The sequence below is a fragment of the Bombus vancouverensis genome, chromosome 6 (assembly GCF_051014615.1).
Source record: "Bombus vancouverensis nearcticus chromosome 6, iyBomVanc1_principal, whole genome shotgun sequence".
Classification (NCBI taxonomy): Eukaryota; Metazoa; Arthropoda; class Insecta; order Hymenoptera; family Apidae; genus Bombus; species Bombus vancouverensis.
Genome location: NC_134916.1, coordinates 110,402 through 135,779, shown reverse-complemented (window position 1 = coordinate 135,779; position 25,378 = coordinate 110,402). Strand labels below are relative to the sequence as shown.

Below are 25,378 nucleotides of genomic sequence, written 5' to 3'. Positions count from 1 at the left end.
CACGCACCCCAACACAAATAATAGCTAATACAATGTAATACAGCATTATAATAGCAATGCTAGGTACTGAACACAAAAAAAAAATAATAAAAAAAAAAAAGAAAAAAAAAGAGAGAGATAAGGAAAATATATATAATAAACAACAACTAACATAACCATAACATATTATATATTATACCACATACAGGGATACAGTATTTGTACAAAGGGATAGGTCCGAACAAAACTTATAAAAAATTATAAAATATATATATTAACTGTTTTCGTATGTATGTCCAGAACAGGTGGCGAGTTCATCGACCCTAACATAGAGGACTCAGACGGGCCCGTACCCGCATTCGATCTGGAAGCGACGGAGGATGTTCAGTCTTGCCTCTGTGTTCGGTTGATACGTTCTGTCTACCATTTAGATAACGGTCATCTTTGTCAAGACTGTTTCGATAACTTAGATCCAGACCACCAGGACCTATGTGACGACCCACCCACTCATTTCATATGCGGAGTATCTGCAAGAACACGAATATCATACTGTCGTATGTGTGATATAAACCTAGCGGACCTACAACCCGCTATATCATGCCTCCAATGCATGATCGTTTACACTAATCTAACTCACCTTGAAAGAAACTTTTTAGTTCAAGGAATAGCAATCCGCGCCGTAGAACTATAAAGTACTTGTATGCTACGCACAAGACCAAATACTGATGCTATCCACCTGTAAACAACCGACATTTATAATTATGCATATAATTTTCACTTATGTTTACCAATATATATATGCACGCATGTTGTAAAGTGGGCGATATCTATGACACTCACTTCCATTGATAATCCGAGTGACTCGTAAAATAAGTCGTCATATTTACCATTACACGCACATATATATATATTCAAAGACAAGCTATAATTGTAATATCTATTCCTATAGATAATATATACTTATATATTTATAACGATAAAACAAATCTCATCTATATTACTTAGCAATACGTATGCATATACGTATATAATTATAACCCAGGTAGCATTCATGGTATTTATTTTCACCGATAATAAGTTTTAACAAAAAAAAAAAAAAAACATATAAATATAAATTTTTTTTATATATATTAATAATAATAAAAGATTATTCTTATTTCTAATAAACTCGAGAGTAAGAAACAATTTAATAAATTGTTAATAGGAAGATGAATCGCCTGGTCATCGTACTTACCCTCATCAAAATAGCATACGGCCTGGTAGGATATGACTGCAATGGCAACCACCTCAACGTTACCACTATCTCTCTAAACTCCATCGGGGACTGCAGCATACAGCCTACAATGACTGAAACCCAAGATATTTATATACAACTACTTCAACTCTCAGAATTTGAATTTACCAACGTAAGGCAATGCAAGGTGCAAATAACTCGAATTGTATATTACTGTGGCATGCACTTTCACACGTCGGCAGTGCATAACGGATTCGCCGAATACCTCCATGAAACAACCGACCAACAATGTGCAAGGATGCACCAAGACGGCACATTTTCACTCGGACCACAAAACCTTATAGTTGGCCTTAAAAGATAATGCAACAGAAACAAGGTCGCTTGTCTTAGCCGGCAAGCTAACAGACGACGGCAGCTGCCAGGGAACACACTATGTAGACCCATACGGGAGCTGGGAAAAGGTCGTCGTACAAGCAACAGTAAGGATAAGTTTAAAATCAGCAGTTGTGCCAGTACGGATCGAGGCGAACAAAATTCTACTGAAATCAGGAACAGTATGTACCTTTAGCGAAGGAAACTGTCTAGACGCTGAAGACGGATACACTTATTGGCAACCACAACCACCCTCACCATGCAAATTTGATCAGTACGATGTGCTATATGAAGGAATTGCTACAAAGATCCAGGAAATAAAAACCAACAGAGAATCAGCACAACCAGTTTACGCACTAACAACGCAAGAAGTAACATTTGCACTGACTAAAACCGGAGAACAGCCACTGTGTGGATATACCCTACTATCCACCGAACACCCCAAATAGTTGAAACAACAAGAGGAAATACGTTTATCTCCAAAAGCAAGACAGCAGTCGAAAACTTGGACATATTCGCATACGTCAACTCAAAATTCATTTACGTAGAGAAACATATTAAACGACAAATGACAACATTGTACCATGATATACTGACACAAAGATGTACCACGCAGAAGAAACTAATAGAAAATGCTTTAAGCTTAGCAATCTTACTGCCCGATGAATTTGCATATACCATATCCAAAACCCCAGGACACATGGCCCTGATCGCAGGAGAAGCAGTCCACATAGTCAAATGCATTCCGGTACAAGTAAAAGTACGACATACAACAGAATGCTACTCGGAGCTACCCGTTTGGCAAGGGAATCGCACCGCATTTTTAACGCCAAAAACACACATCCTAACGCAACACGGAAACCACAGAGAATGTAGCGCGGTACTACCTACGCTATACAATATCGACGGACTCTGGCACAAATTCGTACCAAAACCCATGAAAACAATTGCACCACAGGAACTCCGCCCGGACGTACGCCAAACGTGGCAATATTCAGCACCATCGTCGTTGGCCACGAGCGGAATATATACCCAAAAAGACCTCGATGCACTATGGGACCACGTCATGTTCCCGGCAGAAAAATCTGCAGTTTTGAACACATTGGCCAGAGGAGCAACAGGAAAAACAATCGTCCCTGGAACAGTAAACATCCTGGGAATGATGGACGAAAACACATTAACGACAATAGCAAAAAATACCGTATCAAGCTTATGGATTGGTTTTATGGAATTTGGAACTGTCAGTGCAGCAATATTTGGAATACTTGTAATATTTAAACTAATCAAGACGATAATAGATATAGCCATACACGGATACCAGTTACGTGAAACTTACGGATGTGGAATCGCCCTATTAGGAGCAATATGCGGCTCAGTTACCCACCTGCTACTATACCTCAAAAGAAAACGAAATATCGATGATCAAACAGCACAACCTCGAGGGATATCGATAACACCGGTAGTCACTTAACAACCAACGCCATCTACGTCCGCCTTGAGCCGACTCAGAGACACCATCAGTCAAATTTCCTTTGGAAATTTGAACTCCAAGGGCGGGGGTGTCACGTCCCGCGCTCCGCACGCGCCGTAACAAGAACAAGAAAACTATTCTATACAAAACGCGCGAATAAAGATTTGAATGCACAAACGAACACACGGCGCTACGAAACTAAAGGAAGGATTAACAAAGCGAGGGCGACTAATAAATCCAACCAGTATAAAATAAAATAAATAAAACCAGCTAACGGATTGAACGAGTTACGAACCAAACAAATAAACCAGGAAATAAGAATAACTACAAAAAGGGAAATAATTGAAGCGCCAGAAATACATGTATATATAAATATATTTTAATCAATCAACTTGGAGAGTTACATATAAGTATAAACATATATGCTAGATATGTAATAAACTAGTAAATATTAGTGTTAGTGCTTATAATACTATGCAACAAATACAATATTATCAATTTATGAATTATAAGTATATACGAAGTTAAAAACTAATAGTCTAACGAATATATAAAACATACAATATTGTATTATTAAAGAAATAAAAGTTACATTGTCAGAAACATATATATTCTATACTACTACTAATCTATGTGCATTCTACAATCTGAAATACATATTTAAAACTAGCCTACATGCCGGTAAAGCATTATAAAATAAGAACTACATTATGAAACATGCATGTCTCTATATAAACATATAAATAATCTATTTTCTAAACTAAAACCACTATTAATAATCTACAAAAAAAATAGAACACACAACGCAACACTTGGGACCAAGCGACAACCTGTCGACAGGCCAAACGCTCAAAATAATTAACACCGCAACGACTTGAGGAATTGCTTACAGAAATTCTGTCATCAAGCACAAATATGTAAACACACATTAAACGCACAATAATCTAGAAACAAAACCTTCAATACTATGTTGTCACAATACAAAATATATATGTATATATGAAATCAAATGATTGACACATAACCTCAAATACACAACACTATATCACAAAAGAATCTAAATGAAAATCACTTTGCCAGAAATATATACATATATACGTGTGCGTGTGCGTGTTCTATCTTATTAAAAGAAATTAATATAAAATAAATAATTAACATTTCATTTCGTACGAACACTACATGAACGAGAGAAATATACATATAAATACGTATATATATATATATGTATGTGTGAGTGCATATGTTTTATATTATCGAATACTCTATAAAATAAACTACTCAAAACAATAAATAACGCAATCGAAGAATTACAAAACATTAGCCATATTGAAGTGACACACAACATAAACATATATATATATATATACATATTATACTATTGTCACTTTAAAACAATATTAATAAATAAATGTTCCAATTGCGGTAGAATAAGGAAAAACGAGCGACAGACGAAAAATTACTTCGATATCAAACAAAACTAAAGACCCGTCACTAAAAACTTTACTGATGACATTTATGAGCAGCCATGTTGGATTTACACGCGTCATGGCGACAGGAATATTAGGGATTAATGGAAGTCAGGCGCGAGAAACAAATCATGAAAACACATTGTTAACACTTTTCTTTAATAAATTCTATGCGCAACTACAAATGTAAAAAAAAATATATATATATAATTAATTAAAAGGGGGGAAATATAAAATTGAAAAAAATAAGAAACGTAAAATAGATAACCTAACACTATCACATTCAAAATATATATATATATATATATATTGAACACAAAACAAAATACATCAAAAAATTAATAATAATAAGGAACATCAAACAGCGAACCAACGAAATTGAAGCAGCTACACTAAATCAAAATCGAAGCAAGGAGCTCTGGGATAAAGTTCGCTGAACTCACGCATACACCAATAGCGCACAACAGGGGAAATTCCCTTTCTCCCAGAAGCATGGTGAGGAAGATGTGCCTCCAAAACCTCTTCGGGAATTTCATTCGCAAAACGAACTTTCACGCAACGATCGGTATCAACGATTTCAACCAGAGGGGGTTCCCTCTCCAATACGACGGTCTCTGCATCGAAGAAATTCTCGTCGAAAGTAACCAAATCGTCAAAGCCCAATTTCGACACGGCCTCGGCACCAATGTTGAATAGTTCCTCCAACCACTCTGATACTCGTGGTTTATTACAGGGCCGCATGCGTTTGATTGGTCCTCCCGAGTCGCCCATGGGTTCTTCGGAATCCCTCTTTCGCTTGGGCTGAGAACAACACGGTATATTTTAAATAAAACGAAACAGGACGAATCAAGCGGACTAAAAACAAGACTAAATACGTACCAGGGAAGTCTGGAAAGGAACCTCTGATGGAAACGACTCCGCAAACATTGTTCGAACGTCGATCACCGAAGCCTAGGGAAATAGCAAAAAAGGAAAAAACAATCAAAATCACAAAAACAACCTTAATATGCAAACATCCAAACTTACGCAAAACAACTCGAAGGAGGAGGTCCTTGTTATGGGAGAGCAGCGGAGCTGCGCGTGTTTACCCAGTAAACATTGAAATGATAATGATGCTGCAGCCATCAGCCCTTCCACGGGCCGAAGAACACCGGTAATTCCCACGGTACAGCACGTGGAAGTTTCTCGTGGAAAGGATTAGATCAGCGTGGAATGCTTCAAATCTCCTAGACGCTAGCTCAGCGGAACACAGGACTGATAAAAACTAAGTCGAAATATGGAATTTGCATTTTGTCACGTACGATTCCAAGAAGCCCAAACTGCAACATCCCGATTCCCACGGAAGCGTACCCCCAGTGGACCACCACCCCGTGGGGGATGGCATTATAAATAAGCGTAGCAACATAGCGCAGCGCTCATTATTATTCTGGTGAACATTCTTATTACGGTTCATTATTCTTTGTTCATTATTATAGTGTCCATTCTTCTTATAATTTGCGTTCGTTCATTTTTTATAGTGTTCATTCCTTACGGCTCATTATTCTTCGCTCATTAGTTTGTTCATAATTCTTGTGATCGTTTGTTATTACGGCCCATTATTAATTTATTACTACGTTCGCTATTGCGCTCGTCACTGCGTTTAGAAATTTTGTATAGTATTTTGCGTTTCGGGGTCTTAATTTTTTCGGTCAAGAAAAGAGAGTCGCGACTAAGTAAAAAGAAAATTTTATCTTTGAAGTCCTCATTTCATCGTTTAAACACAAACGCGCATTGTAATTGCGGTATTAATCCAGCTAAGTGAATTGCTCAGTCTGTATTAAAATAGATAAATAAAGTAAGAGTTGATAGTAAACTATATTCGAGTTCAAATAATAAACTCAACAAAACTTCGACGACCACCGGAGCGGCTGAGGCAATGGCACCAGACAGCACCTACTCCTCAAGGTAAGAAAATTAATTTTGAAAATTTCCTTCTTCCCTGGTAATCTCGTTGCCCTCGAGAATTGAATTAGAACTTCCTATCATCGATTTCGTTTTATTTTCGTGAACGGTTTTGAAGATAGAATCATTGTTTAAACTTTTAACAAAAGAGTTGTCCGCTGTGTCGGCTTGTGCGAACGGTGTTTTCAACTACTGAAACATCCACTGATCTTCGCATTCCTCCTCCCATTGTTGGTAAAATATTACCCGTCTTTGGGCAAGGCTTGCGAAATCACATAAGTCCCGCACAGAAAGGACTATTAAATACATCGTCGGGGTCAATCGAAAATTAAGAACAATACCGGCGTTGCTATTAACTGATATTCTTGCCATCATTGCATGCGATTGTAAGAGAGATATAACAGAACAATTTCCCTTCGAGAATTTAACCAAAGGATCGTTCGCTGTGTTGGCTTGTGCAAACGGTGTTTTCGCTTATCGAAAACACCCATCGATCTCCGCATTCCTCCTCCCACTGTTGGTAAAATATTACCCGTCTTTGGGCAAGGCTTGCGAAATCACACGAGTCCCACACAGAGAGGATCGTTAGAATCATCCCCGATTATTAAACTCAAAAGGCAAGAAAATCGTGGTGACAGAATCCATCGTAGTAAATGAATTGAGTTTCGGTCCTAACGGCAAACTACTACAGCGAAATTAAAAGAGAAGAAGAAGTCAAACGTAAAAATAAATTTATATAAAACAACGAAAAATCTCACATTCCTATCCAATCCAGCAACGCTAAAATATATATTATCTAGCTAATAAAATATATATATAATAACCTAAGCCATTTTACATTCAAATAAAAATCCGTTCAACGAGGAAAAATATTTATTGTACCCAGCTTTAATCCTCTCCCGTGCTAGTATCCCTGCGCATAGCAGGTTAGCCGAAAAGTGGAATTCGTTTACCAGTTGCATTAAGCGTCAGTTAACGCTACCCATTAAGCGTAAAAGAAAATAATAAAAATAAAATATTTTGAAATAGTCCTTAGACTATTTCTGGTGGCAGCAACTACCGTATTAATTAGAAATCTAAATCAGTATTAAATACACAATAATATCATTTCAATTTATTTCCCTTCCGATTAAATTCAAAACTCAAACTATAAAAAAAAAATTTTCAGTAAAATTTAACTTTAAATTTGATCGATTTAAACAAATAGATACGTAACAGAGTAAAGTAATAAATTTTTGGTGGCAGCAGTGGGATACGCTCCACGGAGGATTAAAGTTGGTTTAAACGGTTCGATTCGCTCCACAAGGGATTAAAGTTGTCACGATTATCGATAAAATATATACCTAAGAAATAATGTCGACTAAATTAGAATCGTTGGACAAAGGCATGATCTTGATGTTATCGGAAAAACTTAAAGCATGGGATGCGAATTTTCGCGACATGAGTACAACAATGAATAAATTACAAGACGATGTGCGTTCACTGAAAATAAAAAAGGAAATCAAGACACCCGTATCATCGCCGATAATTTCCCAAGCGACAATACCGATAGAAGTTAATCCCCAATCAATTAAGTTAAAAGATGCAATAGAGACAGTACCAGTGTTCGACGGACATCGACCCTCGGTATTTCGATTTTTAAGAGCATGCGAGCGTGCACGAAACATGGTTCCTAGGCATCAAGAATCTCAGTTAGTAAAATTATTAACGAATAAGCTTCGCGGACACGCGTTTCTCGCCGTAGAAGACACAGAAGTAATAAGTTTAAACGATTTCGGGAATAAATTAAAAGATATGTTCGGTCCGGGAAAAACGGTTAACGAATATAAAGGGGAATTAGCTACAATATTTCAACGACCGGGAGAAGATATTTTGGACTACATAGAACGCGTCAAAGATCTCAGGCTGGCGATAATGAACGGGGAAAGGTACGAGTACGGCACCGTATTTCAAGATAGGATAGATCGAGACACGAGGGAAGCTTTCGTTAAGGGGCTCCCAAACGAGGTGTATTTACGAGTAAAGATAGCAGGATACCAATCCTTGGACGATGCGTACCGCTAAGCCGTGAAAGCAACACGAGAATTAAAACAAGTGAACAATAGAATTCGATACCAACGTCCGACACCTTCGGATAATTATAACCAAAACAACGCTCATCCACCATACAATAGTATCTATACTGTAAACAACCGCCAGGACTGGAGATTTGTACCGCCGTCGCAGAAACATCTAAACAACCCGGGAATAGAAGAAAATGTCAGGAAAGAAACAAGAGCAATAACTTGGGAAGAAAAACGCATAAATAAATACCTCGATAGAGATCTAAATCAAAAGAGAGATGCTGATCATTTCAACCAATCAACTTTTCAATGCAAACACCATTCCGTTGCTGTGATAAGGGATAATGTCACGTTAAATAATAAAAGGACGCACGGTGCCATAGACAGGATCATGAGTGAGAAATTTTCTGAGTTACCAAACAAGATAAATAATGTTAGTGCCAAAGAACTTTCAGACAAAGCAGAAACTAGGAAATTGAACGACGAGACGACAGGCAATGCTTATCCACTGCCTAACATCACAGAGATATTGGACCCGCTGGGAAGTGCAAATCGCCTCTCCACGTTCGACTTGGCAAAGATACAAAAGCAAGACTCCACGAATTTCGTGAATGTTTCAACCATAATAGGAAAAGAGATAGCGAGTGCATCTCACTCAAAAACTTCTATAAAACCATCAGAAGGAAACTTTATCGAACTCAAAGCCAAATCATTAAATTGCAAGGAAGATCACACTATAGAAAATAAAAATATAGCTATCCCTAAATCCAAAACAGAATCTATAAGCAAAAAGGTTTGTAATAAAAATTCAAAGAATAATTCCAAATCTACCAAAAATATTCCTAAACGTTCCATACAAATAAATAATAATTTAATTATAATAAGCACTTCCAGTAAAACTATTCATCCTGAAAAGGTAGAGAAAAATAAAGGTGCTGCGAATAAAATAAATGAAGAAGAAAAAAGGGTAACTAAGGAAAAGGATTCTAAACATTTTCAAGCTGAAGAAACGCAAGTTCAACGAGCTCAAAGAAATCAAAAGGGAGAAAACAGGGAATCACCAGTCGAAGATATATATAAAAACTTGAATAAATATGCTAGCCATTGGATTATAATTGGATTAAAAATACTTTATTGGTTACTACATCTAATATTTGACGTAGGTAACATAGTAAGTAGTGCTGATCTTATGATTCCCCCAGGAAAATATGGATGGTATCACACTATACTATATACAAAATATTTTTGGGTTAATATGGCTGCGGCACTCTCAAAAATTTGTATCTTAAATGCTATTAGCAAGCAATTGGATAATTGGATCAATGTCAGTAAACCTGTGTCTTGGCGCAAAATAAAAACTAAAATGAAGGAAAGGAACGAAATTCTCCCCGCACAAATTAGTTTCGGACATCTAGCCAGAGAACCTATTGGTGAAGTAACAATCGAAGAGAACACGGAACCAACATGCGCAGAATACCTCGAAGATCTGTTCGAAAAAATTAACACTGTACAACGGATGGCAAGAGAAAATTTGATAAAATCCAAACTAAGACTAACGATCGACGAATTAACCCTCAAGATTTTAAAACAGGAGATTCGATATATCTACTAAAAGAACCTAGTAAAGGAAAATTCTCCGATCAATATACTGGACCATACAAGGTGCTAGAAATCTTGCAGAACCAGAACGTCAAGATTGAAGTAAAAGGGATTCCGCGAACAGTGCACTTAAACAAGCTAGAACTAGCGCATAACCGAAATAAGCAATGAATAAAGTGATTTCAGTGGGCAACGTAGTGCGGTAGTGTATGTTGTAGTGCTGTCCGTCGAATAATACAGATATCGAACACCTAAAAGAGAAAAGGAAAAATTATTATATGTACTCTAATTATTGTTTGAATATAGAACGTGTTGATTCAATAAATAATTAAAAGAGTGAAAGTGAAAGTTACCTTGTGAACAAGTAATCATCATACGAGAAGGTTTACGTGCAAAAGAGGTTATGGATCTCGGTTTGCGAAACACCATGTACAACAGCCAGCTGAAAAATAAATGAACAAATTAACTTCAACTGCCTTAATGCAAAATACAACAGTACTAAATGTTATAACAATACTATGGAAGCATGGCACTGTTCGTCGAACAACACAGATGGCGGAAACCTGGAAAGAAAAAGAAGTTTATTACAAATGCTCCGATTACTGTTTGAATGTAAAACGTGTTAGTTCAACGAATAACTAAAACAGTGGAAGTGCAACTTACCTCGTGAACAATTAATCACCATACAAGGAAATGTACATGCATGACTGTCGCAGATTAACAAGAAGAAATAAAATAGCTGATAAGTGTAGAAAGTGGTTAGAAAATAATTAAGATAGATTAATTGAAAGTAAAAGGATATCTTATTATGTATTAATCTACGTAGTATTGTTATATTATTATATCTAACATGTAGAAGTGGATTTTGTAATACACAATAGCGGTCGCACACACAATGCATTATACACATATTAAACTAAATAAACTAAACAGTACCTTTATGGCCACAGATATAAGACGATTGAAGACAACCATAGTAAGTATCCAAGGCATATCGAAGAATCAGGTGATGTTGTGGGAATGATCTAGGTAAGTGATGCAGCATCGGAAGAGTAGAATCTGAAGAATTACAGACAATGTTAATCTAACAAGTAGGTTTTAATCACTAATAAGGGAACTAACTCATATCATACACAAAATAATAGCAAATAGCAAGTACATGCAATAATAAATTAATAGGGAAAATAAGAAAGGTTAATAAACACAGGAATAAGTTAGAAATTAATCAAGATGGACTAACTAAATATTAACAACATGACTGAACTCAGTGCAAAGGAATAAAGTTACGTTACACAAAATATCTGGTAACACAATACACACAAAAAAAAAGAAAAAAAACATTAACTAAATTAAACAAGATTTATATAAATGCGAGTCACGTATAATCAAAACAATGACTATCGAAATTCGAAAACAACACAATCTATGCTATCGCATTAAGGTAGCACACGGTATTGACACACACAATACCATGAAACACAAACAATATTACAGAAACACTACAAAATAAACTATAATGATTAACAAATTAACTATTTCAACAACACGCTACTGTTGACATTAAACAAACGATACACGCAAGCGACCATGTTGAAAATTCGTCGCACGCACCCCAACACAAATAATAGCTAATACAATGTAATACAGCATTATAATAGCAATGCTAGGTACTGAACACAAAAAAAAAATAATAAAAAAAAAAAGAAAAAAAAAGAGAGAGAAAAGGAAAATATATATAATAAACAACAACTAACATAACCATAACATATTATATATTATACCACATACAGTATTTGTACAAAGGGATAGGTCCGAACAAAACTTATAAAAAATTATAAAATATATATATTAACTGTTTTCGTATGTATGTCCAGAACAGGTGGCGAGTTCATCGACCCTAACATAGAGGACTCAGACGGGCCCGTACCCGCATTCGATCTGGAAGCGACGGAGGATGTTCAGTCTTGCCTCTGTGTTCGGTTGATACGTTCTGTCTACCATTTAGATAACGGTCATCTTTGTCAAGACTGTTTCGATAACTTAGATCCAGACCACCAGGACCTATGTGACGACCCACCCACTCATTTCATATGCGGAGTATCTGCAAGAACACGAATATCATACTGTCGTATGTGTGATATAAACCTAGCGGACCTACAACCCGCTATATCATGCCTCCAATGCATGATCGTTTACACTAATCTAACTCACCTTGAAAGAAACTTTTTAGTTCAAGGAATAGCAATCCGCGCCGTAGAACTATAAAGTACTTGTATGCTACGCACAAGACCAAATACTGATGCTATCCACCTGTAAACAACCGACATTTATAATTATGCATATAATTTTCACTTATGTTTACCAATATATATATGCACGCATGTTGTAAAGTGGGCGATATCTATGACACTCACTTCCATTGATAATCCGAGTGACTCGTAAAATAAGTCGTCATATTTACCATTACACGCACATATATATATATATTCAAAGACAAGCTATAATTGTAATATCTATTCCTATAGATAATATATACTTATATATTTATAACGATAAAACAAATCTCATCTATATTACTTAGCAATACGTATGCATATACGTATATAATTATAACCCAGGTAGCATTCATGGTATTTATTTTCACCGATAATAAGTTTTAACAAAAAAAAAAAAAAAACATATAAATATAAATTTTTTTTATATATATTAATAATAATAAAAGATTATTCTTATTTCTAATAAACTCGAGAGTAAGAAACAATTTAATAAATTGTTAATAGGAAGATGAATCGCCTGGTCATCGTACTTACCCTCATCAAAATAGCATACGGCCTGGTAGGATATGACTGCAATGGCAACCACCTCAACGTTACCACTATCTCTCTAAACTCCATCGGGGACTGCAGCATACAGCCTACAATGACTGAAACCCAAGATATTTATATACAACTACTTCAACTCTCAGAATTTGAATTTACCAACGTAAGGCAATGCAAGGTGCAAATAACTCGAATTGTATATTACTGTGGCATGCACTTTCACACGTCGGCAGTGCATAACGGATTCGCCGAATACCTCCATGAAACAACCGACCAACAATGTGCAAGGATGCACCAAGACGGCACATTTTCACTCGGACCACAAAACCTTATAGTTGGCCTTAAAAGATAATGCAACAGAAACAAGGTCGCTTGTCCTAGCCGGCAAGCTAACAGACGACGGCAGCTGCCAGGGAACACACTATGTAGACCCATACGGGAGCTGGGAAAAGGTCGTCGTACAAGCAACAGTAAGGATAAGTTTAAAATCAGCAGTTGTGCCAGTACGGATCGAGGCGAACAAAATTCTACTGAAATCAGGAACAGTATGTACCTTTAGCGAAGGAAACTGTCTAGACGCTGAAGACGGATACACTTATTGGCAACCACAACCACCCTCACCATGCAAATTTGATCAGTACGATGTGCTATATGAAGGAATTGCTACAAAGATCCAGGAAATAAAAACCAACAGAGAATCAGCACAACCAGTTTACGCACTAACAACGCAAGAAGTAACATTTGCACTGACTAAAACCGAAGAACAGCCACTGTGTGGATATACCCTACTATCCACCGAACACCCCAAATAGTTGAAACAACAAGAGGAAATACGTTTATCTCCAAAAGCAAGACAGCAGTCGAAAACTTGGACATATTCGCATACGTCAACTCAAAATTCATTTACGTAGAGAAACATATTAAACGACAAATGACAACATTGTACCATGATATACTGACACAAAGATGTACCACGCAGAAGAAACTAATAGAAAATGCTTTAAGCTTAGCAATCTTACTGCCCGATGAATTTGCATATACCATATCCAAAACCCCAGGACACATGGCCCTGATCGCAGGAGAAGCAGTCCACATAGTCAAATGCATTCCGGTACAAGTAAAAGTACGACATACAACAGAATGCTACTCGGAGCTACCCGTTTGGCAAGGGAATCGCACCGCATTTTTAACGCCAAAAACACACATCCTAACGCAACACGGAAACCACAGAGAATGTAGCGCGGTACTACCTACGCTATACAATATCGACGGACTCTGGCACAAATTCGTACCAAAACCCATGAAAACAATTGCACCACAGGAACTCCGCCCGGACGTACGCCAAACGTGGCAATATTCAGCACCATCGTCGTTGGCCACGAGCGGAATATATACCCAAAAAGACCTCGATGCACTATGGGACCACGTCATGTTCCCGGCAGAAAAATCTGCAGTTTTGAACACATTGGCCAGAGGAGCAACAGGAAAAACAATCGTCCCTGGAACAGTAAACATCCTGGGAATGATGGACGAAAACACATTAACGACAATAGCAAAAAATACCGTATCAAGCTTATGGATTGGTTTTATGGAATTTGGAACTGTCAGTGCAGCAATATTTGGAATACTTGTAATATTTAAACTAATCAAGACGATAATAGATATAGCCATACACGGATACCAGTTACGTGAAACTTACGGATGTGGAATCGCCCTATTAGGAGCAATATGCGGCTCAGTTACCCACCTGCTACTATACCTCAAAAGAAAACGAAATATCGATGATCAAACAGCACAACCTCGAGGGATATCGATAACACCGGTAGTCACTTAACAACCAACGCCATCTACGTCCGCCTTGAGCCGACTCAGAGACACCATCAGTCAAATTTCCTTTGGAAATTTGAACTCCAAGGGCGGGGGTGTCACGTCCCGCGCTCCGCACGCGCCGTAACAAGAACAAGAAAACTATTCTATACAAAACGCGCGAATAAAGATTTGAATGCACAAGCGAACACACGGCGCTACGAAACTAAAGGAAGGATTAACAAAGCGAGGGCGACTAATAAATCCAACCAGTATAAAATAAAATAAATAAAACCAGCTAACGGATTGAACGAGTTACGAACCAAACAAATAAACCAGGAAATAAGAATAACTACAAAAAGGGAAATAATTGAAGCGCCAGAAATACATGTATATATAAATATATTTTAATCAATCAACTTGGAGAGTTACATATAAGTATAAACATATATGCTAGATATGTAATAAACTAGTAAATATTAGTGTTAGTGCTTATAATACTATGCAACAAATACAATATTATCAATTTATGAATTATAAGTATATACGAAGTTAAAAACTAATAGTCTAACGAATATATAAAACATACAATATTGTATTATTAAAGAAATAAAAGTTACATTGTCAGAAACATATATATTCTATACTACTACTAATCTATGTGCATTCTACAATCTGAAATACATATTTAAAACTAGCCTACATGCCGGTAAAGCATTATAAAATAAGAACTACATTATGAAACATGCATGTCTCTATATAAACATATAAATAATCTATTTTCTAAACTAAAACCACTATTAATAATCTACAAAAAAAATAGAACACACAACGCAACACTTGGGACCAAGCGACAACCTGTCGACAGGCCAAACGCTCAAAATAATTAACACCGCAACGACTTGAGGAATTGCTTACAGAAATTCTGTCATCAAGCACAAATATGTAAACACACATTAAACGCACAATAATCTAGAAACAAAACCTTCAATACTATGTTGTCACAATACAAAATATATATGTATATATGAAATCAAATGATTGACACATAACCTCAAATACACAACACTATATCACAAAAGAATCTAAATGAAAATCACTTTGCCAGAAATATATACATATATACGTGTGCGTGTGCGTGTTCTATCTTATTAAAAGAAATTAATATAAAATAAATAATTAACATTTCATTTCGTACGAACACTACATGAACGAGAGAAATATACATATAAATACGTATATATATATATATGTATGTGTGAGTGCATATGTTTTATATTATCGAATACTCTATAAAATAAACTACTCAAAACAATAAATAACGCAATCGAAGAATTACAAAACATTAGCCATATTGAAGTGACACACAACATAAACATATATATATATATATACATATTATACTATTGTCACTTTAAAACAATATTAATAAATAAATGTTCCAATTGCGGTAGAATAAGGAAAAACGAGCGACAGACGAAAAATTACTTCGATATCAAACAAAACTAAAGACCCGTCACTAAAAACTTTACTGATGACATTTATGAGCAGCCATGTTGGATTTACACGCGTCATGGCGACAGGAATATTAGGGATTAATGGAAGTCAGGCGCGAGAAACAAATCATGAAAACACATTGTTAACACTTTTCTTTAATAAATTCTATGCGCAACTACAAATGTAAAAAAAAATATATATATATAATTAATTAAAAGGGGGGAAATATAAAATTGAAAAAAATAAGAAACGTAAAATAGATAACCTAACACTATCACATTCAAAATATATATATATATATATATATTGAACACAAAACAAAATACATCAAAAAATTAATAATAATAAGGAACATCAAACAGCGAACCAACGAAATTGAAGCAGCTACACTAAATCAAAATCGAAGCAAGGAGCTCTGGGATAAAGTTCGCTGAACTCACGCATACACCAATAGCGCACAACAGGGGAAATTCCCTTTCTCCCAGAAGCATGGTGAGGAAGATGTGCCTCCAAAACCTCTTCGGGAATTTCATTCGCAAAACGAACTTTCACGCAACGATCGGTATCAACGATTTCAACCAGAGGGGGTTCCCTCTCCAATACGACGGTCTCTGCATCGAAGAAATTCTCGTCGAAAGTAACCAAATCGTCAAAGCCCAATTTCGACACGGCCTCGGCACCAATGTTGAATAGTTCCTCCAACCACTCTGATACTCGTGGTTTATTACAGGGCCGCATGCGTTTGATTGGTCCTCCCGAGTCGCCCATGGGTTCTTCGGAATCCCTCTTTCGCTTGGGCTGAGAACAACACGGTATATTTTAAATAAAACGAAACAGGACGAATCAAGCGGACTAAAAACAAGACTAAATACGTACCAGGGAAGTCTGGAAAGGAACCTCTGATGGAAACGACTCCGCAAACATTGTTCGAACGTCGATCACCGAAGCCTAGGGAAATAGCAAAAAAGGAAAAAACAATCAAAATCACAAAAACAACCTTAATATGCAAACATCCAAACTTACGCAAAACAACTCGAAGGAGGAGGTCCTTGTTATGGGAGAGCAGCGGAGCTGCGCGTGTTTACCCAGTAAACATTGAAATGATAATGATGCTGCAGCCATCAGCCCTTCCACGGGCCGAAGAACACCGGTAATTCCCACGGTACAGCACGTGGAAGTTTCTCGTGGAAAGGATTAGATCAGCGTGGAATGCTTCAAATCTCCTAGACGCTAGCTCAGCGGAACACAGGACTGATAAAAACTAAGTCGAAATATGGAATTTGCATTTTGTCACGTACGATTCCAAGAAGCCCAAACTGCAACATCCCGATTCCCACGGAAGCGTACCCCCAGTGGACCACCACCCCGTGGGGGATGGCATTATAAATAAGCGTAGCAACATAGCGCAGCGCTCATTATTATTCTGGTGAACATTCTTATTACGGTTCATTATTCTTTGTTCATTATTATAGTGTCCATTCTTCTTATAATTTGCGTTCGTTCATTTTTTATAGTGTTCATTCCTTACGGCTCATTATTCTTCGCTCATTAGTTTGTTCATAATTCTTGTGATCGTTTGTTATTACGGCCCATTATTAATTTATTACTACGTTCGCTATTGCGCTCGTCACTGCGTTTAGAAATTTTGTATAGTATTTTGCGTTTCGGGGTCTTAATTTTTTCGGTCAAGAAAAGAGAGTCGCGACTAAGTAAAAAGAAAATTTTATCTTTGAAGTCCTCATTTCATCGTTTAAACACAAACGCGCATTGTAATTGCGGTATTAATCCAGCTAAGTGAATTGCTCAGTCTGTATTAAAATAGATAAATAAAGTAAGAGTTGATAGTAAACTATATTCGAGTTCAAATAATAAACTCAACAAAACTTCGACGACCACCGGAGCGGCTGAGGCAATGGCACCAGACAGCACCTACTCCTCAAGGTAAGAAAATTAATTTTGAAAATTTCCTTCTTCCCTGGTAATCTCGTTGCCCTCGAGAATTGAATTAGAACTTCCTATCATCGATTTCGTTTTATTTTCGTGAACGGTTTTGAAGATAGAATCATTGTTTAAACTTTTAACAAAAGAGTTGTCCGCTGTGTCGGCTTGTGCGAACGGTGTTTTCAACTACTGAAACATCCACTGATCTTCGCATTCCTCCTCCCATTGTTGGTAAAATATTACCCGTCTTTGGGCAAGGCTTGCGAAATCACATAAGTCCCGCACAGAAAGGACTATTAAATACATCGTCGGGGTCAATCGAAAATTAAGAACAATACCGGCGTTGCTATTAACTGATATTCTTGCCATCATTGCATGCGATTGTAAGAGAGATATAACAGAACAATTTCCCTTCGAGAATTTAACCAAAGGATCGTTCGCTGTGTTGGCTTGTGCAAACGGTGTTTTCGCTTATCGAAAACACCCATCGATCTCCGCATTCCTCCTCCCACTGTTGGTAAAATATTACCCGTCTTTGGGCAAGGCTTGCGAAATCACACGAGTCCCACACAGAGAGGATCGTTAGAATCATCCCCGATTATTAAACTCAAAAGGCAAGAAAATCGTGGTGACAGAATCCATCGTAGTAAATGAATTGAGTTTCGGTCCTAACGGCAAACTACTACAGCGAAATTAAAAGAGAAGAAGAAGTCAAACGTAAAAATAAATTTATATAAAACAACGAAAAATCTCACATTCCTATCCAATCCAGCAACGCTAAAATATATATTATCTAGCTAATAAAATATATATATAATAACCTAAGCCATTTTACATTCAAATAAAAATCCGTTCAACGAGGAAAAATATTTATTGTACCCAGCTTTAATCCTCTCCCGTGCTAGTATCCCTGCGCATAGCAGGTTAGCCGAAAAGTGGAATTCGTTTACCAGTTGCATTAAGCGTCAGTTAACGCTACCCATTAAGCGTAAAAGAAAATAATAAAAATAAAATATTTTGAAATAGTCCTTAGACTATTTCTGGTGGCAGCAACTACCGTATTAATTAGAAATCTAAATCAGTATTAAATACACAATAATATCATTTCAATTTATTTCCCTTCCGATTAAATTCAAAACTCAAACTATAAAAAAAAAATTTTCAGTAAAATTTAACTTTAAATTTGATCGATTTAAACAAATAGATACGTAACAGAGTAAAGTAATAAATTTTTGGTGGCAGCAGTGGGATACGCTCCACGGAGGATTAAAGTTGGTTTAAACGGTTCGATTCGCTCCACAAGGGATTAAAGTTGTCACGATTATCGATAAAATATATACCTAAGAAATAATGTCGACTAAATTAGAATCGTTGGACAAAGGCATGATCTTGATGTTATCGGAAAAACTTAAAGCATGGGATGCGAATTTTCGCGACATGAGTACAACAATGAATAAATTACAAGACGATGTGCGTTCACTGAAAATAAAAAAGGAAATCAAGACACCCGTATCATCGCCGATAATTTCCCAAGCGACAATACCGATAGAAGTTAATCCCCAATCAATTAAGTTAAAAGATGCAATAGAGACAGTACCAGTGTTCGACGGACATCGACCCTCGGTATTTCGATTTTTAAGAGCATGCGAGCGTGCACGAAACATGGTTCCTAGGCATCAAGAATCTCAGTTAGTAAAATTATTAACGAATAAGCTTCGCGGACACGCGTTTCTCGCCGTAGAAGACACAGAAGTAATAAGTTTAAACGATTTCGGGAATAAATTAAAAGATATGTTCGGTCCGGGAAAAACGGTTAACGAATATAAAGGGGAATTAGCTACAATATTTCAACGACCGGGAGAAGATATTTTGGACTACATAGAACGCGTCAAAGATCTCAGGCTGGCGATAATGAACGGGGAAAGGTACGAGTACGGCACCGTATTTCAAGATAGGATAGATCGAGACACGAGGGAAGCTTTCGTTAAGGGGCTCCCAAACGAGGTGTATTTACGAGTAAAGATAGCAGGATACCAATCCTTGGACGATGCGTACCGCTAAGCCGTGAAAGCAACACGAGAATTAAAACAAGTGAACAATAGAATTCGATACCAACGTCCGACACCTTCGGATAATTATAACCAAAACAACGCTCATCCACCATACAATAGTATCTATACTGTAAACAACCGCCAGGACTGGAGATTTGTACCGCCGTCGCAGAAACATCTAAACAACCCGGGAATAGAAGAAAATGTCAGGAAAGAAACAAGAGCAATAACTTGGGAAGAAAAACGCATAAATAAATACCTCGATAGAGATCTAAATCAAAAGAGAGATGCTGATCATTTCAACCAATCAACTTTTCAATGCAAACACCATTCCGTTGCTGTGATAAGGGATAATGTCACGTTAAATAATAAAAGGACGCACGGTGCCATAGACAGGATCATGAGTGAGAAATTTTCTGAGTTACCAAACAAGATAAATAATGTTAGTGCCAAAGAACTTTCAGACAAAGCAGAAACTAGGAAATTGAACGACGAGACGACAGGCAATGCTTATCCACTGCCTAACATCACAGAGATATTGGACCCGCTGGGAAGTGCAAATCGCCTCTCCACGTTCGACTTGGCAAAGATACAAAAGCAAGACTCCACGAATTTCGTGAATGTTTCAACCATAATAGGAAAAGAGATAGCGAGTGCATCTCACTCAAAAACTTCTATAAAACCATCAGAAGGAAACTTTATCGAACTCAAAGCCAAATCATTAAATTGCAAGGAAGATCACACTATAGAAAATAAAAATATAGCTATCCCTAAATCCAAAACAGAATCTATAAGCAAAAAGGTTTGTAATAAAAATTCAAAGAATAATTCCAAATCTACCAAAAATATTCCTAAACGTTCCATACAAATAAATAATAATTTAATTATAATAAGCACTTCCAGTAAAACTATTCATCCTGAAAAGGTAGAGAAAAATAAAGGTGCTGCGAATAAAATAAATGAAGAAGAAAAAAGGGTAACTAAGGAAAAGGATTCTAAACATTTTCAAGCTGAAGAAACGCAAGTTCAACGAGCTCAAAGAAATCAAAAGGGAGAAAACAGGGAATCACCAGTCGAAGATATATATAAAAACTTGAATAAATATGCTAGCCATTGGATTATAATTGGATTAAAAATACTTTATTGGTTACTACATCTAATATTTGACGTAGGTAACATAGTAAGTAGTGCTGATCTTATGATTCCCCCAGGAAAATATGGATGGTATCACACTATACTATATACAAAATATTTTTGGGTTAATATGGCTGCGGCACTCTCAAAAATTTGTATCTTAAATGCTATTAGCAAGCAATTGGATAATTGGATCAATGTCAGTAAACCTGTGTCTTGGCGCAAAATAAAAACTAAAATGAAGGAAAGGAACGAAATTCTCCCCGCACAAATTAGTTTCGGACATCTAGCCAGAGAACCTATTGGTGAAGTAACAATCGAAGAGAACACGGAACCAACATGCGCAGAATACCTCGAAGATCTGTTCGAAAAAATTAACACTGTACAACGGATGGCAAGAGAAAATTTGATAAAATCCAAACTAAGACTAACGATCGACGAATTAACCCTCAAGATTTTAAAACAGGAGATTCGATATATCTACTAAAAGAACCTAGTAAAGGAAAATTCTCCGATCAATATACTGGACCATACAAGGTGCTAGAAATCTTGCAGAACCAGAACGTCAAGATTGAAGTAAAAGGGATTCCGCGAACAGTGCACTTAAACAAGCTAGAACTAGCGCATAACCGAAATAAGCAATGAATAAAGTGATTTCAGTGGGCAACGTAGTGCGGTAGTGTATGTTGTAGTGCTGTCCGTCGAATAATACAGATATCGAACACCTAAAAGAGAAAAGGAAAAATTATTATATGTAGTCTAATTATTGTTTGAATATAGAACGTGTTGATTCAATAAATAATTAAAAGAGTGAAAGTGAAAGTTACCTTGTGAACAAGTAATCATCATACGAGAAGGTTTACGTGCAAAAGAGGTTATGGATCTCGGTTTGCGAAACACCATGTACAACAGCCAGCTGAAAAATAAATGAACAAATTAACTTCAACTGCCTTAATGCAAAATACAACAGTACTAAATGTTATAACAATACTATGGAAGCATGGCACTGTTCGTCGAACAACACAGATGGCGGAAACCTGGAAAGAAAAAGAAGTTTATTACAAATGCTCCGATTACTGTTTGAATGTAAAACGTGTTAGTTCAACGAATAACTAAAACAGTGGAAGTGCAACTTACCTCGTGAACAATTAATCACCATACAAGGAAATGTACATGCATGACTGTCGCAGATTAACAAGAAGAAATAAAATAGCTGATAAGTGTAGAAAGTGGTTAGAAAATAATTAAGATAGATTAATTGAAAGTAAAAGGATATCTTATTATGTATTAATCTACGTAGTATTGTTATATTATTATATCTAACATGTAGAAGTGGATTTTGTAATACACAATAGCGGTCGCACACACAATGCATTATACACATATTAAACTAAATAAACTAAACAGTACCTTTATGGCCACAGATATAAGACGATTGAAGACAACCATAGTAAGTATCCAAGGCATATCGAAGAATCAGGTGATGTTGTGGGAATGATCTAGGTAAGTGATGCAGCATCGGAAGAGTAGAATCTGAAGAATTACAGACAATGTTAATCTAACAAGTAGGTTTTAATCACTAATAAGGGAACTAACTCATATCATACACAAAATAATAGCAAATAGCAAGTACATGCAATAATAAATTAATAGGGAAAATAAGAAAGGTTAATAAACACAGGAATAAGTTAGAAATTAATCAAGATGGACTAACTAAATATTAACAACATGACTGAACTCGGTGCAAAGGAATAAAGTTACGTTACACAAAATATCTGGTAACACAATAGACACAAAAAAAAAGAAAAAAAACATTAACTAAATTAAACAAGATTTATATAAATGCGAGTCACGTATAATCAAAACAATGACTATCGAAATTCGAAAACAACACAATCTATGCTATCGCATTAAGGTAGCACACGGTATTGACACACACAATACCATGAAACACAAACAATATTACAGAAACACTACAAAATAAACTATAATGATTAACAAATTAACTATTTCAACAACACGCTACTGTTGACATTAAACAAACGATACACGCAAGCGACCATGTTGAAAATTCGTCGCACGCACCCCAACACAAATAATAGCTAATACAATGTAATACAGCATTATAATAGCAATGCTAGGTACTGAACACAAAAAAAAAATAATAAAAAAAAAAAGAAAAAAAAAGAGAGAGAAAAGGAAAATATATATAATAAACAACAACTAACATAACCATAACATATTATATATTATACCACATACAGTATTTGTACAAAGGGATAGGTCCGAACAAAACTTATAAAAAATTATAAAATATATATATTAACTGTTTTCGTATGTATGTCCAGAACAGGTGGCGAGTTCATCGACCCTAACATAGAGGACTCAGACGGGCCCGTACCCGCATTCGATCTGGAAGCGACGGAGGATGTTCAGTCTTGCCTCTGTGTTCGGTTGATACGTTCTGTCTACCATTTAGATAACGGTCATCTTTGTCAAGACTGTTTCGATAACTTAGATCCAGACCACCAGGACCTATGTGACGACCCACCCACTCATTTCATATGCGGAGTATCTGCAAGAACACGAATATCATACTGTCGTATGTGTGATATAAACCTAGCGGACCTACAACCCGCTATATCATGCCTCCAATGCATGATCGTTTACACTAATCTAACTCACCTTGAAAGAAACTTTTTAGTTCAAGGAATAGCAATCCGCGCCGTAGAACTATAAAGTACTTGTATGCTACGCACAAGACCAAATACTGATGCTATCCACCTGTAAACAACCGACATTTATAATTATGCATATAATTTTCACTTATGTTTACCAATATATATATGCACGCATGTTGTAAAGTGGGCGATATCTATGACACTCACTTCCATTGATAATCCGAGTGACTCGTAAAATAAGTCGTCATATTTACCATTACACGCACATATATATATATATTCAAAGACAAGCTATAATTGTAATATCTATTCCTATAGATAATATATACTTATATATTTATAACGATAAAACAAATCTCATCTATATTACTTAGCAATACGTATGCATATACGTATATAATTATAACCCAGGTAGCATTCATGGTATTTATTTTCACCGATAATAAGTTTTAACAAAAAAAAAAAAAAAACATATAAATATAAATTTTTTTTATATATATTAATAATAATAAAAGATTATTCTTATTTCTAATAAACTCGAGAGTAAGAAACAATTTAATAAATTGTTAATAGGAAGATGAATCGCCTGGTCATCGTACTTACCCTCATCAAAATAGCATACGGCCTGGTAGGATATGACTGCAATGGCAACCACCTCAACGTTACCACTATCTCTCTAAACTCCATCGGGGACTGCAGCATACAGCCTACAATGACTGAAACCCAAGATATTTATATACAACTACTTCAACTCTCAGAATTTGAATTTACCAACGTAAGGCAATGCAAGGTGCAAATAACTCGAATTGTATATTACTGTGGCATGCACTTTCACACGTCGGCAGTGCATAACGGATTCGCCGAATACCTCCATGAAACAACCGACCAACAATGTGCAAGGATGCACCAAGACGGCACATTTTCACTCGGACCACAAAACCTTATAGTTGGCCTTAAAAGATAATGCAACAGAAACAAGGTCGCTTGTCTTAGCCGGCAAGCTAACAGACGACGGCAGCTGCCAGGGAACACACTATGTAGACCCATACGGGAGCTGGGAAAAGGTCGTCGTACAAGCAACAGTAAGGATAAGTTTAAAATCAGCAGTTGTGCCAGTACGGATCGAGGCGAACAAAATTCTACTGAAATCAGGAACAGTATGTACCTTTAGCGAAGGAAACTGTCTAGACGCTGAAGACGGATACACTTATTGGCAACCACAACCACCCTCACCATGCAAATTTGATCAGTACGATGTGCTATATGAAGGAATTGCTACAAAGATCCAGGAAATAAAAACCAACAGAGAATCAGCACAACCAGT

At 36.4% G+C, this 25,378-nt stretch overlaps 5 protein-coding genes across 9 annotated transcripts; all 5 read right to left on the bottom strand.

Moving 5' to 3' along the window:
• Positions 1 to 152: 152 nt before the first annotated feature.
• On the bottom strand, positions 153 to 4,259 carry LOC143302775 (uncharacterized). 4 transcript variants are annotated; one of them, XM_076619046.1, is made up of 4 exons: positions 2,970 to 4,259; positions 2,473 to 2,721; positions 1,214 to 1,326; positions 153 to 715 (listed from the first exon to the last, which is right to left on the bottom strand). In XM_076619046.1, the coding sequence occupies exons 2-4, from the start codon at positions 2,651 to 2,653 to the stop codon at positions 683 to 685; spliced, it is 327 nt and encodes a 108-aa protein (XP_076475161.1). In that variant the 5' UTR covers positions 2,654 to 2,721; positions 2,970 to 4,259; the 3' UTR covers positions 153 to 682. The 4 variants fall into 4 exon arrangements, 3 of the variants coding, with proteins under 3 accessions (XP_076475161.1, XP_076475162.1, XP_076475160.1); XM_076619047.1 differs by having other exon boundaries at positions 2,922 to 2,972; XR_013058564.1 differs by lacking the exon at positions 2,970 to 4,259 and having other exon boundaries at positions 2,477 to 2,896.
• A 383-nt stretch (positions 4,260 to 4,642) lies between these two features.
• Positions 4,643 to 7,118, bottom strand: LOC143302773 (uncharacterized). Its single transcript, XM_076619043.1, has 3 exons — positions 5,549 to 7,118; positions 5,402 to 5,473; positions 4,643 to 5,323 (listed from the first exon to the last, which is right to left on the bottom strand). Exons 1-3 carry the CDS (start codon positions 5,645 to 5,647, stop codon positions 4,910 to 4,912), a joined length of 585 nt encoding a protein of 194 aa, XP_076475158.1. The 5' UTR covers positions 5,648 to 7,118; the 3' UTR covers positions 4,643 to 4,909.
• Positions 7,119 to 9,408: 2,290 nt separating this feature from the next.
• On the bottom strand, positions 9,409 to 11,727 carry LOC143302776 (uncharacterized). 2 transcript variants are annotated; one of them, XM_076619048.1, is made up of 5 exons: positions 11,418 to 11,727; positions 11,062 to 11,184; positions 10,643 to 10,688; positions 10,479 to 10,567; positions 9,409 to 10,376 (listed from the first exon to the last, which is right to left on the bottom strand). In XM_076619048.1, exons 1-5 carry the CDS (start codon positions 11,464 to 11,466, stop codon positions 10,270 to 10,272), a joined length of 414 nt encoding a protein of 137 aa, XP_076475163.1. In that variant the 5' UTR covers positions 11,467 to 11,727; the 3' UTR covers positions 9,409 to 10,269. The 2 variants fall into 2 exon arrangements, with proteins under 2 accessions (XP_076475163.1, XP_076475164.1); XM_076619049.1 differs by having other exon boundaries at positions 9,410 to 10,376; positions 11,659 to 11,720.
• A 4,637-nt stretch (positions 11,728 to 16,364) lies between these two features.
• LOC143302774 (uncharacterized) lies at positions 16,365 to 18,840 on the bottom strand. The gene is made up of 3 exons (XM_076619044.1): positions 17,271 to 18,840; positions 17,124 to 17,195; positions 16,365 to 17,045 (listed from the first exon to the last, which is right to left on the bottom strand). Exons 1-3 carry the CDS (start codon positions 17,367 to 17,369, stop codon positions 16,632 to 16,634), a joined length of 585 nt encoding a protein of 194 aa, XP_076475159.1. The 5' UTR covers positions 17,370 to 18,840; the 3' UTR covers positions 16,365 to 16,631.
• Positions 18,841 to 21,131: 2,291 nt separating this feature from the next.
• LOC143302778 (uncharacterized) lies at positions 21,132 to 23,442 on the bottom strand. The gene is made up of 5 exons (XM_076619052.1): positions 23,381 to 23,442; positions 22,784 to 22,906; positions 22,365 to 22,410; positions 22,201 to 22,289; positions 21,132 to 22,098 (listed from the first exon to the last, which is right to left on the bottom strand). The coding sequence occupies exons 2-5, from the start codon at positions 22,890 to 22,892 to the stop codon at positions 21,992 to 21,994; spliced, it is 351 nt and encodes a 116-aa protein (XP_076475167.1). The 5' UTR covers positions 22,893 to 22,906; positions 23,381 to 23,442; the 3' UTR covers positions 21,132 to 21,991.
• Between the last annotated feature and the right edge of the window lie 1,936 nt (positions 23,443 to 25,378).

Excerpts from the sequence above, each read along its gene's own strand:
- LOC143302775 (XM_076619045.1), bottom strand. The coding sequence starts at position 2,893 with ATGGCTATATCTATTATCGTCTTGATTAGTTTAAATATTACAAGTATT. Across the intron at positions 1,327-2,472 it reads GTCGATATTGTATAGCGTAG|TCATTGTAGGCTGTATGCTG; the intron begins GTAGTACCGCGC and ends CTTGGGTTTCAG. Across the intron at positions 716-1,213 it reads CGTATGCTATTTTGATGAGG|GTGGATAGCATCAGTATTTG; the intron begins GTAAGTACGATG and ends GGTTGTTTACAG.
- LOC143302778 (XM_076619052.1), bottom strand. The coding sequence starts at position 22,892 with ATGCTGCATCACTTACCTAGATCATTCCCACAACATCACCTGATTCTT. Across the intron at positions 22,411-22,783 it reads TTATATCTGTGGCCATAAAG|GTTTCCGCCATCTGTGTTGT; the intron begins GTACTGTTTAGT and ends TTTTCTTTCCAG. Across the intron at positions 22,290-22,364 it reads AACAGTGCCATGCTTCCATA|CTGGCTGTTGTACATGGTGT; the intron begins GTATTGTTATAA and ends TTTATTTTTCAG.
- LOC143302776 (XM_076619048.1), bottom strand. The coding sequence starts at position 11,466 with ATGTTTTTTTTCTTTTTTTTTGTGTGTATTGTGTTACCAGATATTTTG. Across the intron at positions 11,185-11,417 it reads TGTGTTACCAGATATTTTGT|ATTCTACTCTTCCGATGCTG; the intron begins GTAACGTAACTT and ends GTAATTCTTCAG. Across the intron at positions 10,377-10,478 it reads GATGATTACTTGTTCACAAG|GTGTTCGATATCTGTATTAT; the intron begins GTAACTTTCACT and ends TTTCTCTTTTAG.
- LOC143302774 (XM_076619044.1), bottom strand. The coding sequence starts at position 17,369 with ATGGCTGCAGCATCATTATCATTTCAATGTTTACTGGGTAAACACGCG. Across the intron at positions 17,196-17,270 it reads CCTCCTTCGAGTTGTTTTGC|GCTTCGGTGATCGACGTTCG; the intron begins GTAAGTTTGGAT and ends CTATTTCCCTAG. Across the intron at positions 17,046-17,123 it reads TTCCTTTCCAGACTTCCCTG|CCCAAGCGAAAGAGGGATTC; the intron begins GTACGTATTTAG and ends TGTTGTTCTCAG.
- LOC143302773 (XM_076619043.1), bottom strand. The coding sequence starts at position 5,647 with ATGGCTGCAGCATCATTATCATTTCAATGTTTACTGGGTAAACACGCG. Across the intron at positions 5,474-5,548 it reads CCTCCTTCGAGTTGTTTTGC|GCTTCGGTGATCGACGTTCG; the intron begins GTAAGTTTGGAT and ends CTATTTCCCTAG. Across the intron at positions 5,324-5,401 it reads TTCCTTTCCAGACTTCCCTG|CCCAAGCGAAAGAGGGATTC; the intron begins GTACGTATTTAG and ends TGTTGTTCTCAG.